Source organism: Stigmatopora argus, chromosome 2 (assembly GCF_051989625.1).
Source record: "Stigmatopora argus isolate UIUO_Sarg chromosome 2, RoL_Sarg_1.0, whole genome shotgun sequence".
NCBI classification, from domain to species: domain Eukaryota; kingdom Metazoa; phylum Chordata; class Actinopteri; order Syngnathiformes; family Syngnathidae; genus Stigmatopora; species Stigmatopora argus.
In genome coordinates this window covers 13,255,480-13,269,748 of record NC_135388.1, presented here as the reverse complement: position 1 = coordinate 13,269,748, position 14,269 = coordinate 13,255,480, and the positions used below count along the sequence as shown (strand labels likewise).

The following is a 14,269-nucleotide window of genomic DNA, read 5'->3' as shown; positions in this document are numbered from 1 at the left end:
CGCTTTACTGTACATGGTCGTTTTTTTTAAATAAAAAAGCCTTACTATACATGGTCATTTTTAATAAAAACCCTTAATATACATGGTCATTTTTAAAGAAAAAAGCCTGACTATATATACATAGTATTTATTTTTTAAACAAATAAAAGCTTTACTTTACATAGACCACTTTAAGTCGTTTTTAAAGACAAAAAAGCCTTTATATCGTTTTTAAAGACAAAAAAAGCCTTACTATACTGTGTCGTTTTTAAAGAAAATAAGCCTTACTATACTATGTCGTCTTTAAAGAAAAAAGCCTATACTATGTTGTTTTTTAAGAAAAAAGCGTTACTATACTATGTCGTTTTTTACGAAAAAAAGCCTTACAATACTATGTCGTTTTTTTTAAAGAAAATAAGCCTTACTATACAATATCGTTTAAGAAAGAAAGGCTTCCTCTACTATGTCGTTTTTCAAGAAAAAAAAAGCCATGCTATACTATGTCGTTTTTTAGGGAAAAAAGCCTTACTATACTATGTCGTTTTTTAAAGGAAAAAAGCCTTACTATACTATGTCGTCTTTAAAGAAAAAAGCCTATACTATGTTGTTTTTTAAGAAAAAAGCCATACTATACTATGTCATTTTTTAGGGGGAAAAGCCATACTATACTATGTCGTTTTTTAGGGAAAAAGCCTTCCTCTTCTATGTCGTTTTTCAAGAAAAAAAGCCATGCTATACTATGTCGTTTTTTTAGGGGAAAAAAGCCATACTATACTATGTCGTTTTTTTAGGGAAAAAAAGCCTTACTATACTATGTCGTTTTTTAACAAAAAAAGCCTTACTATACATGGTCTTTTTTAAACAAAAAAGCCTTACTATACATGGTCATTTTTTTAAGAAAAAAGCCTTACTATACATGGTCTTTTTTGTAAATAAAAAGCCTTACTATACTATGTCGTTTTTAAAGACAAAAAAGCCTTACTATACTGTGTCGTTTTTAAAGAAAATAAGCCTTACTATACTATGTCGTCTTTAAAGAAAAAAGCCTATACTATGTTGTTTTTGAAGAAAAAAGCCTTACTATACTATGTCGTTTTTTAAGAAAAAAAGCCATACTATACTATGTCGTTTTTTAAAGGAAAAAAGCCATACTATACTATGTCGTTTTTTAGGGGGAAAAGCCATACTATACTATGTCGTTTTTTAGGGAAAAAGCCTTCCTCTACTATGTCGTTTTTCAAGAAAAAAAGCCATGCTATGCTATGTCGTTTTTTTAGGGGAAAAAAGCCATACTATACTATGTCGTTTTTTTAGGAAAAAAAGCCTTACTATACTATGTCGTTTTTTAAGAAAAAAAGCCTTACTATACATGGTCTTTTTTAAACAAAAAAAGCCTTACTATACATGGTCATTTTTTAAGAAAAAAGCCTTACTATACATGGTCTTTTTTGTAAATAAAAAGCCTTACTATACTATGTCGTTTTTAAAGACAAAAAAGCCTTACTATACTGTGTCGTTTTTAAAGAAAATAAGCCTTACTATACTATGTCGTCTTTAAAGAAAAAAGCCTATACTATGTTGTTTTTTAAGAAAAAAGCCTTACTATACTATGTCGTTTTTTACGAAAAAAAGCCTTACAATACTATGTCGGTTTTTTTTTTTAAGAAAAAAGCCTTACAATACTATGTCATTTTTTAAGAAAAAAAGCCTTACTATACTATGTCGTCTTTTAAGAAAAACGCTTTACTGTACATGGTCGTTTTTTTTAAATAAAAAAGCCTTACTATACATGGTCATTTTTTAATAAAAACCCTTAATATACATGGTCATTTTTAAAGAAAAAAGCCTGACTATATATACATAGTATTTATTTTTTAAACAAATAAAAGCTTTACTTTACATAGACCACTTTAAGTCGTTTTTAAAGACAAAAAAGCCTTTGTCGTTTTTAAAGACAAAAAAGCCTTACTATACTGTGTCGTTTTTAAAGAAAATAAGCCTTACTATACTATGTCGTCTTTAAAGAAAAAAGCCTATACTATGTTGTTTTTTAAGAAAAAAGCCTTACTATACTATGTCGTTTTTTACGAAAAAAAGCCTTACAATACTATGTCGTTTTTTTTTAAGAAAATAAGCCTTACTATACAATATCGTTTAAGAAAGAAAGGCTTCCTCTACTATGTCGTTTTTCAAGAAAAAAAAGCCATGCTATACTATGTCGTTTTTTAGGGAAAAAAGCCATACTATACTATGTCATTTTTTAGGGGGAAAAGCCATACTATACTATGTCGTTTTTTAGGGAAAAAGCCTTCCTCTTCTATGTCGTTTTTCAAGAAAAAAAGCCATGCTATACTATGTCGTTTTTTGGGGGGAAAAAAGCCATACTATACCATGTCGTTTTTTTAGGAAAAAAAGCCTTACTATACTATGTCGTTTTTTAAGAAAAAAAGCCTTACTATACTATGTCGTTTTTTAAGAAAAAAAACCTTACTATACATGGTCATTTTTTAAGAAAAAAGCCTTACTATACATGGTCTTTTTTGTAAATAAAAAGCCTTACTATACTATGTCGTTTTTAAAGACAAAAAAGCCTTACTATACTGTGTCGTTTTTAAAGAAAATAAGCCTTACTATACTATGTCGTCTTTAAAGAAAAAAGCCTATACTATGTTGTTTTTTAAGAAAAAAGCCTTACTATACTATGTCGTTTTTTACAAAAAAAAGCCTTACAATACTATGTCGTTTTTTTTTTTTAAGAAAAAAGCCTTACAATACTATGTCATTTTTTAAGAAAAAAAGCCTTACTATACTATGTCGTCTTTTAAGAAAAACGCTTTACTGTACATGGTCGTTTTTTTTAAATAAAAAAGCCTTACTATACATGGTCATTTTTAATAAAAACCCTTAATATACATGGTCATTTTTAAAGAAAAAAGCCTGACTATATATACATAGTATTTATTTTTTAAACAAATAAAAGCTTTACTTTACATAGACCACTTTAAGTCGTTTTTAAAGACAAAAAAGCCTTTATATCGTTTTTAAAGACAAAAAAAGCCTGACTATACTGTGTCGTTTTTAAAGAAAATAAGCCTTACTATACTATGTCGTCTTTAAAGAAAAAAGCCTATACTATGTTGTTTTTTAAGAAAAAAGCGTTACTATACTATGTCGTTTTTTACGAAAAAAAGCCTTACAATACTATGTCGTTTTTTTTAAAGAAAATAAGCCTTACTATACAATATCGTTTAAGAAAGAAAGGCTTCCTCTACTATGTCGTTTTTCAAGAAAAAAAAAGCCATGCTATACTATGTCGTTTTTTAGGGAAAAAAGCCTTACTATACTATGTCGTTTTTTAAAGGAAAAAAGCCTTACTATACTATGTCGTCTTTAAAGAAAAAAGCCTATACTATGTTGTTTTTTAAGAAAAAAGCCATACTATACTATGTCATTTTTTAGGGGGAAAAGCCATACTATACTATGTCGTTTTTTAGGGAAAAAGCCTTCCTCTTCTATGTCGTTTTTCAAGAAAAAAAGCCATGCTATACTATGTCGTTTTTTTAGGGGAAAAAAGCCATACTATACTATGTCGTTTTTTTAGGAAAAAAAAGCCTTACTATACTATGTCGTTTTTTAACAAAAAAAGCCTTACTATACATGGTCTTTTTTAAACAAAAAAGCCTTACTATACATGGTCATTTTTTTAAGAAAAAAGCCTTACTATACATGGTCTTTTTTGTAAATAAAAAGCCTTACTATACTATGTCGTTTTTAAAGACAAAAAAGCCTTACTATACTGTGTCGTTTTTAAAGAAAATAAGCCTTACTATACTATGTCGTCTTTAAAGAAAAAAGCCTATACTATGTTGTTTTTGAAGAAAAAAGCCTTACTATACTATGTCGTTTTTTAAGAAAAAAAGCCATACTATACTATGTCGTTTTTTAAAGGAAAAAAGCCATACTATACTATGTCGTTTTTTAGGGGGAAAAGCCATACTATACTATGTCGTTTTTTAGGGAAAAAGCCTTCCTCTACTATGTCGTTTTTCAAGAAAAAAAGCCATGCTATGCTATGTCGTTTTTTTAGGGGAAAAAAGCCATACTATACTATGTCGTTTTTTTAGGAAAAAAAGCCTTACTATACTATGTCGTTTTTTAAGAAAAAAAGCCTTACTATACATGGTCTTTTTTAAACAAAAAAAGCCTTACTATACATGGTCATTTTTTAAGAAAAAAGCCTTACTATACATGGTCTTTTTTGTAAATAAAAAGCCTTACTATACTATGTCGTTTTTAAAGACAAAAAAGCCTTACTATACTGTGTCGTTTTTAAAGAAAATAAGCCTTACTATACTATGTCGTCTTTAAAGAAAAAAGCCTATACCATGTTGTTTAAGAAAAAAGCCTTACTATACTATGTCGTTTTTTACGAAAAAAAGCCTTACAATACTATGTCATTTTTTAAGAAAAAAAGCCTTACTATACTATGTCGTCTTTTAAGAAAATTGCTTTACTGTACATGGTCGTTTTTTTTAAATAAAAAAGCCTTACTATACATGGTCATTTTTTAATAAAAACCCTTAATATACATGGTCATTTTTAAAGAAAAAAGCCTGACTATATATACATAGTATTTATTTTTTAAACAAATAAAAGCTTTACTTTACATAGACCACTTTAAGTCGTTTTTAAAGACAAAAAAGCCTTTATGTCGTTTTTAAAGACAAAAAAGCCTTACTATACTGTGTCGTTTTTAAAGAAAATAAGCCTTACTATACTATGTCGTCTTTAAAGAAAAAAGCCTATACTATGTTGTTTTTTAAGAAAAAAGCGTTACTATACTATGTCGTTTTTTACGAAAAAAAGCCTTACAATACTATGTCGTTTTTTTTTTAAGAAAATAAGCCTTACTATACAATATCGTTTAAGAAAGAAAGGCTTCCTCTACTATGTCGTTTTTCAAGAAAAAAAAGCCATGCTATACTATGTCGTTTTTTAGGGAAAAAAGCCTTACTATACTATGTCGTTTTTTAAAGGAAAAAAGCCATACTATACTATGTCATTTTTTAAAGGAAAAAAGCCATACTATACTATGTCATTTTTTAGGGGGAAAAGCCATACTATACTATGTCGTTTTTTAGGGGAAAAGCCTTCCTCTTCTATGTCGTTTTTCAAGAAAAAAAGCCATGCTATACTATGTCGTTTTTTTAGGGGAAAAAAGCCATACTATACTATGTCGTTTTTTTAGGAAAAAAAGCCTTACTATACTATGTCGTTTTTTAAGAAAAAAGCCTGACTATACATGGTCTTTTTTAAACAAAAAAGCCTTACTATACATGGTCATTTTTTAAGAAAAAAGCCTTACTATACATGGTCTTTTTTTGTAAATAAAAAGCCTTACTATACTATGTCGTTTTTAAAGAAAATAAGCCTTACTATACTATGTCGTCTTTAAAGAAAAAAACCTATACTATGTTGTTTTTTAAGAAAAAAGCCTTACTATACTATGTCGTTTTTTTACGAAAAAAAGCCTTACAATACTGTCGTTTTTTTTTTAAGAAAAAAGCCTTACAATACTACGTCATTTTTTAAGAAAAAAAGCCTTACTATACTATGTCGTCTTTTAAGAAAAACGCTTTACTGTACATGGTCGTTTTTTTTAAATAAAAAAGCCTTACTATACATGGTCATTTTTTAATAAAAACCCTTAATATACATGGTCATTTTTAAAGAAAAAAGCCTGACTATATATACATAGTATTTATTTTTTAAACAAATAAAAGCTTTACTTTACATAGACCACTTTAAGTCGTTTTTAAAGACAAAAAAGCCTTTGTCGTTTTTAAAGACAAAAAAGCCTTACTATACTGTGTCGTTTTTAAAGAAAATAAGCCTTACTATACTATGTCGTCTTTAAAGAAAAAAGCCTATACTATGTTGTTTTTTAAGAAAAAAGCCTTACTATACTATGTCGTTTTTTACGAAAAAAAGCCTTACAATACTATGTCGTTTTTTTTTAAGAAAATAAGCCTTACTATACAATATCGTTTAAGAAAGAAAGGCTTCCTCTACTATGTCGTTTTTCAAGAAAAAAAAGCCATGCTATACTATGTCGTTTTTTAAAGGAAAAAAGCCATACTATACTATGTCGTTTTTTAAAGGAAAAAAGCCATACTATACTATGTCATTTTTTAGGGGGAAAAGCCATACTATACTATGTCGTTTTTTAGGGAAAAAGCCTTCCTCTTCTATGTCGTTTTTCAAGAAAAAAAAGCCATATCTATACTATGTCGTTTTTTTAGGGGAAAAAAGCCATACTATACTATGTCGTTTTTTTAGGAAAAAAAGCCTTACTATACTATGTCGTTTTTTAAGAAAAAAAGCCTTACTATACATGGTCTTTTTTAAACAAAAAAGCCTTACTATACATGGTCATTTTTTAAGAAAAAAGCCTTACTATACATGGTCTTTTTTGTAAATAAAAAGCCTTACTATACTATGTCGTTTTTAAAGACAAAAAAGCCTTACTATACTGTGTCGTTTTTAAAGAAAATAAGCCTTACTACACTATGTCGTCTTTAAAGAAAAAAGCCTATACTATGTTGTTTTTTAAGAAAAAAGCCTTACTATACTATGTCGTTTTTTACGAAAAAAAGCCTTACAATACTATGTCGTTTTTTTTTAAAGAAAAAAGCCTTACAATACTATGTCATTTTTTAAGAAAAAAAGCCTTACTATACTATGTCGTCTTTTAAGAAAAACGCTTTACTGTACATGGTCGTTTTTTTTAAATAAAAAAGCCTTACTATACATGGTCATTTTTTAATAAAAACCCTTAATATACATGGTCATTTTTAAAGAAAAAAGCCTGACTATATATACATAGTATTTATTTTTTAAACAAATAAAAGCTTTACTTTACATAGACCACTTTAAGTCGTTTTTAAAGACAAAAAAGCCTTACTATACTGTGTCGTTTTTAAAGAAAATAAGCCTTACTATACTATGTCGTCTTTAAAGAAAAAAGCCTATACTATGTTGTTTTTTAAGAAAAAAGCGTTACTATACTATGTCGTTTTTTACGAAAAAAAGCCTTACAATACTATGTCGTTTTTTTTTAAGAAAATAAGCCTTACTATACAATATCGTTTAAGAAAGAAAGGCTTCCTCTACTATGTCGTTTTTCAAGAAAAAAAAGCCATGCTATACTATGTCGTTTTTTAGGGAAAAAAGCCTTACTATACTATGTCGTTTTTTAAAGGAAAAAAGCCATACTATACTATGTCATTTTTTAAAGGAAAAAAGCCATACTATACTATGTCATTTTTTAGGGGGGAAAGCCATACTATACTATGTCGTTTTTTAGGGAAAAAGCCTTCCTCTTCTATGTCGTTTTTCAAGAAAAAAAGCCATGCTATACTATGTCGTTTTTTTGGGGGAAAAAAGCCATACTACACCATGTCGTTTTTTTAGGAAAAAAAGCCTTACTATACTATGTCGTTTTTTAAGAAAAAAAGCCTTACTATACTATGTCGTTTTTTAAGAAAAAAAACCTTACTATACATGGTCATTTTTTAAGAAAAAAGCCTTACTATACATGGTCTTTTTTGTAAATAAAAAGCCTTACTATACTATGTCGTTTTTAAAGACAAAAAAGCCTTACTATACTGTGTCGTTTTTAAAGAAAATAAGCCTTACTATACTATGTCGTCTTTAAAGAAAAAAGCCTATACTATGTTGTTTTTTAAGAAAAAAGCCTTACTATACTATGTCGTTTTTTACGAAAAAAAGCCTTACAATACTATGTCGTTTTTTTTTTAAGAAAAAAGCCTTACAATACTATGTCATTTTTTAAGAAAAAAAGCCTTACTATACTATGTCGTCTTTTAAGAAAAACGCTTTACTGTACATGGTCGTTTTTTTTAAATAAAAAAGCCTTACTATACATGGTCATTTTTAATAAAAACCCTTAATATACATGGTCATTTTTAAAGAAAAAAGCCTGACTATATATACATAGTATTTATTTTTTAAACAAATAAAAGCTTTACTTTACATAGACCACTTTAAGTCGTTTTTAAAGACAAAAAAGCCTTTATATCGTTTTTAAAGACAAAAAAAGCCTTACTATACTATGTCGTCTTTTAAGAAAAACGCTTTACTGTACATGGTCGTTTTTTTTAAATAAAAAAGCCTTACTATACATGGTCATTTTTTAATAAAAACCCTTAATATACATGGTCATTTTTAAAGAAAAAAGCCTGACTATATATACATAGTATTTATTTTTTAAACAAATAAAAGCTTTACTTTACATAGACCACTTTAAGTCGTTTTTAAAGACAAAAAAGCCTTTGTCGTTTTTAAAGACAAAAAAGCCTTACTATACTGTGTCGTTTTTAAAGAAAATAAGCCTTACTATACTATGTCGTCTTTAAAGAAAAAAGCCTATACTATGTTGTTTTTTAAGAAAAAAGCCTTACTATACTATGTCGTTTTTTACGAAAAAAAGCCTTACAATACTATGTCGTTTTTTTTAAAGAAAATAAGCCTTACTATACAATATCGTTTAAGAAAGAAAGGCTTCCTCTACTATGTCGTTTTTCAAGAAAAAAAAAGCCATGCTATACTATGTCGTTTTTTAGGGAAAAAAGCCTTACTATACTATGTCGTTTTTTAAAGGAAAAAAGCCTTACTATACTATGTCGTCTTTAAAGAAAAAAGCCTATACTATGTTGTTTTTTAAGAAAAAAGCCATACTATACTATGTCATTTTTTAGGGGGAAAAGCCATACTATACTATGTCGTTTTTTAGGGAAAAAGCCTTCCTCTTCTATGTCGTTTTTCAAGAAAAAAAGCCATGCTATACTATGTCGTTTTTTTAGGGGAAAAAAGCCATACTATACTATGTCGTTTTTTTAGGAAAAAAAAGCCTTACTATACTATGTCGTTTTTTAAGAAAAAAAGCCTTACTATACATGGTCTTTTTTAAACAAAAAAGCCTTACTATACATGGTCATTTTTTTAAGAAAAAAGCCTTACTATACATGGTCTTTTTTGTAAATAAAAAGCCTTACTATACTATGTTGTTTTTAAAGACAAAAAAGCCTTACTATACTGTGTCGTTTTTAAAGAAAATAAGCCTTACTATACTATGTCGTCTTTAAAGAAAAAAGCCTATACTATGTTGTTTTTGAAGAAAAAAGCCTTACTATACTATGTCGTTTTTTAAGAAAAAAAGCCATACTATACTATGTCGTTTTTTAAAGGAAAAAAGCCATACTATACTATGTCGTTTTTTAGGGGGAAAAGCCATACTATACTATGTCGTTTTTTAGGGAAAAAGCCTTCCTCTACTATGTCATTTTTCAAGAAAAAAAGCCATGCTATGCTGTCGTTTTTTTAGGGGAAAAAACCCATACTATACTATGTTGTTTTTTTTAGGAAAAAAAGCCTTACTATACTATGTCGTTTTTTAAGAAAAAAAGCCTTACTATACATGGTCTTTTTTAAACAAAAAAGCCTTACTATACATGGTCATTTTTTAAGAAAAAAGCCTTACTATACTATGTCGTTTTTAAAGACAAAAAAGCCTTACTATACTGTGTCGTTTTTAAAGAAAATAAGCCTTACTATACTATGTCGTCTTTAAAGAAAAAAGCCTATACTATGTTGTTTTTTTAAGAAAAAAGCCTTACTATACCATGTCGTTTTTTACGAAAAAAAGCCTTACAATACTATGTCTTTTTTTAAGAAAAAAAGCCTTTCTATACTATGTCGTCTTTTAAGAAAAACGCTTTACTGTACATGGTCGTTTTTTTTAAATAAAAAAGCCTTACTATACATGGTCATTTTTTAATAAAAACCCTTAATATACATGGTCATTTTAAAAGAAAAAAGCCTGACTATATATACATAGTATTTATTTTTTAAACAAATAAAAGCTTTACTTTACATAGACCACTTTTTTTAAAAGAAAAAGCCTTATGTCCAGCCATTCAAGTCATTTTGCATGCCAGCTTTACGTTTGTACCAAATCTCGGGGTATTCTTTGCTCAGTTATGAAGCACGTCTAATAAGATGAATAAATATTTGACATTATCGTCGACAAGGAAAAAGAGTGTCGCCAAACTTTCGTCAAAACATATACAGACGCTCCCCTACTTACGAACGCAATTGGTTTCCCGAGCGATTGTTCATAAGTTGAATTTGTTTGTAAGTTGATTCAGTGCTATATTTTGTATTATAATTTATGTTTAAGGCCGATTTAAGTATATTGAAGGTTTATATAAGTGCATTTGTATGTTTAAGGCTTGTATAAGTAACACGCATTGGTTTGTACTGAAAAAAAAACATTTAATAAAATGGAGAGAATATGTACAGTACTGTAGAGAGAGAGAGAGATTTATGTATTAGAAACTGGCCAAAAGAAGCGACCTAATGACGATTGCACAGTTTTCTTCTTTTTTTCATCATAAATGATGCGGTAGCACTGTATGGAATCATTCAATTGATTTGCAAACTTTGTGCAACGTTCAATATTTGGGTCCTGCTGCTCGATCTTTCTGTTTATAAATGGTACTGACGGTCGAACGATTCAATGCCCGTGAAACGCTCACCACTCTCACGCGCATCAAGCTTCGTTATTATTGCCACTCGTTTCAAATGAAATGGCTTGCCTCTTCCTTGCAACTCCCTCAATAGAAGCCTTTAGCTTTTTACCAACCATATTCAATATTGGATGCATGAGATATTTAATGATACAAATGAAAAAGGTTCTTTGCACACTGGAGATACATTCACGCACTTCCGCATTGCAACGAAGAAGAAGGTAGATGCTGGGTGAGCTGAGCTCTCACAGCGCCAGGCGTCGGTATTAGCGGCGGAAAGAAGTACTACTCCGAAAAAGGCGCGAAATACAAAATTGGACTTGCGAACATTTTTGGACTTAAACGCAATTTGCAGACATGTTCGTATGTACTGTTGTTCGTAAGTTGAATGTTCGTAAGTAGGGGAGCGTATGTATAGGGAATATCAGTAAGAGAAAGAGAGAGAACAAGGTGTATTTTTTTTATAACCAGATAAAATATGATACTTTTTTGCACTTGTACAATGTTTCAGTGCCAAAAAGTTTTTGGTGGTAAATAGTCCTATAATATTCCTAATGAGGATAAAAATGTATCTACAAAAAGGTCAAATAGATAGACACAGATAGAAAACCAACATAACGCTTTGTTTCTTTCTCCCAGTTCCAGTGGACGTGTTTTCCCCTAACTCAGAATGGGGAGGTTTCTATGAGTATCTGGGCAAGAGACAGGGCACCACATTTACAGTGACTGGATTCAATCCTAGCAGTGGAAGGGTTAACATAACTTTACTGGAAACCAATGGCGTCTCCATCAGACTATCAGGTAAATGAAAAAAAATATCTTATTTTGCTTTGGCTAAGGCTCTTCAATTTTGTACATTTATGACGCATGCTACATTTATGACACATAGGCACTTAAAAAAAAAACGTTAACATAATTGGTCATGTGTAACTCCTACATTTCATCGCAGTGAAATGACAAGAAAATGACATTTTGTCTTTAGTATACAATTACGTATTAAATGGGCCACAGAGAACAAGAAGAGGTGTTTTTTAAGACGTACAAGCTTAAGAGGTGCTACTTTGATTCACACTCATTATTCACACTTGGCTTGTGGTAAGACGATGCTGAATTGATCTAATGCATGATAGGAGCCGTCCCAGTAGGCATAACAGATACAAAAAGGCTTCTGAAAGACTGTTAAAGCCACTTGTTAACCTAATACTGGATATGATAAATGTTATAGTATGATATTTTATGAAGGGTCATTGATAGAACATACATAACTTGTAACAGTCTCTCCAGGAATCCACAAAATTTCTACCATAATGTCCATTCAAATTATGCTGCTTGGAAGTGTGTTACTTGAGTAATGATGTACTTGACCTTTAAAAAACATTATTTTTGTATTATCTCCTCAACTCAATTTAGTTCACTTCAATTTTATTTCTCTGCCCTTTTCCACAAAACGTTCAAATTGCTGCCACTGATCACAAAAGAATAATTTGGATCTCAAACCTGCGCACACTTGTTTCCGGAGTGTGATATTTTTATTTCAACACGTCAAATGCAATTTTATTAAATGTAGATTTTTGCAAAAACTAAGTGTGATCTTGATTAAACCTGTGCTGACAATTGAACTGACAATTTTATCCGCCTATAACGAGACTTGAAAATATAATAAAATTTGACACATTACAGTACCAGCCTCATCATGCTAATACAAGCAAGCACTGAACCGCAATTTAACATTATAGCTTTTGATCCTTTACCACTAGACAATTTATATACCTCTGACCATGTCAATGCAATGTGAGGGTGTTTTGTATTATGATGATTTTATTTCATTTTCATATCATTTCAGATATATATATATATATATATATATATATATATATATATATATATATATATATATATATATATATATATATATATATATATTTCTCTCTTATGATTTAAACACAAAACCAAACTGCAACTAATCTTGTGCAGGTTTTTAAAGAGTAAGCGTCAAAGAAGGAAATGTAATTTTCAGGAGCTAAAAGCAATTTATTATATTCAGACCAGGCTACCGACCATTACATGCTAATTCTGGCACTTTCACAGTCCAAATCAGGTTTTGTTACACTGCAAACAAAAAGTTCAAGAATACAAGTTGGTCTAATGGTTTTTTTCCATACCTTGATAGTTTAATCTATACCCAGCTCACCTAAGATCATATGAAGCCTTTTTATGCCTGTTAAACAATGTATAGTATGCAAAATAGTTTAGCTGTCTTTTTGCTCACTATACAATCCCAGACACTTTGTCAGGTGATTGGACAGAATACAAGTATTTAAAATGTCTAAAAAGTCTCATTTGCTCAATTTGTCAATCAACCTGTGTTTGCCCCACCACCAAGCCTTTCTGATTGACAACCTCCCTAAGAGTCATGAACCTGGCGTTCGGATTAAAAGTGTGTCATTGCACAACTGTGCAACTCTACATGCAAGTACCTAAAAAGTATTCCTGGCCTGCGCGCAGTAAACTATATATCCAAAGATATTAAATCTTATCAAACAGTATTGTATGTTAGATTGCACCAAACTATACTAAGAGCCTGAACATATCAATTCAATTGTGTTAAAAGAGCGGTCAAATGAATGTTCACATTTTTTTAATAGCTCCTCTTTGTCTTTCCTCCAAAGGTACTTACAAGGCAGAGGAAAACCAGCTTCTACTTAAGGTCTATCAAATCAAAGGACCCACTGAGCATTACTATAGCAAGTTTAAGAATGACAACTGGGCAATGGATGGATATGTAAGAACCCCCTTTTTTATACATCTAACCAAAGTATCAAGTGTCTTTATTACTATTCCAGCTAGCTATTATAATGCCATCTTAATGTACTACTTGTAGTCTAACAAGGTACCTCTATTCACAAGTACAATTCTAGATAGATAGTCTAAATATCTTGAGATTTGTGCAAAAATTGGTTGCTGTGCTATTTTTCATCAAATAATGCAAAGTGCACTTTGGTGGCATATTGGTGTCCTATACAATAAGCTGAATCTTGACAGTGTTGTTCATATATCAGCACTAGGCTCCATCTACCCATATTATTGTCTGACTATAACGATTTCTCCTTTGCCAGGTCTCGCAGAATGTGCATTAAAATTCCAGACATTTGTTCCGTCTGTCATATTATGCAAAATAGTAACTGTTCAGTGGTTGGCAAGGATCTCTAATTATCTTTTCAAATGATTTCAATGGTTTAATAAAAATCTTTTGTTGTCAGCTTTGTGAAAACAAGAACAAATAATTCCACAAGAATATCTCATGAAAGTGTTAGTTATTTTTTTTAGGTTGTGCAGTATCCAAAATTACATATTAAAATGCATTAGCTCATTTTGTGAGCTGATTTTTGACCATGAATAAGTTTTCTTTTTTTTCCTATTTTTTTAGATCAACTATTTTTCTGTCCAAAGAAAACTTTACTAAGGTTGCTGGATCGTGATGATTTTTATTTTTTATTTTTCTGGTTCAATTCTGTAAAATGTGCTATAGTGTGATATTATTGAGTAATGCAATGGGGGTTTTAAAAAAAATAATCATGATACCAATAAAACTTTATTGCAAGCGCCTGCACCGCACTGCACCTTAAACATACATTAACTGGAAAGAAACAAATACTCTTTATGGTGTACTTTTACTTCAA

The 14,269-nt window shown here is 29.8% G+C and overlaps 2 protein-coding genes across 5 annotated transcripts in view; one reads left to right on the top strand and one right to left on the bottom strand.

Annotated features, from left to right (window-relative positions):
- LOC144070630 (CUB and sushi domain-containing protein 1-like) overlaps positions 1–14,269 on the top strand; it is a 332,478-nt gene that overhangs the window by 313,395 nt on the left and 4,814 nt on the right. For all 4 annotated transcript variants that reach the window (XM_077594993.1, XM_077594992.1, XM_077594994.1 and 1 more), the window contains 2 exons: positions 11,229–11,390; positions 13,259–13,371. In XM_077594993.1, coding sequence (XP_077451119.1) covers positions 11,229–11,390; positions 13,259–13,371 — 275 coding nt within the window. The remainder of the gene's footprint in view (positions 1–11,228; positions 11,391–13,258; positions 13,372–14,269) is intronic.
- Positions 1–14,269, bottom strand: part of LOC144070640 (uncharacterized) — a 30,544-nt gene that overhangs the window by 11,883 nt on the left and 4,392 nt on the right. The window lies entirely within an intron of this gene.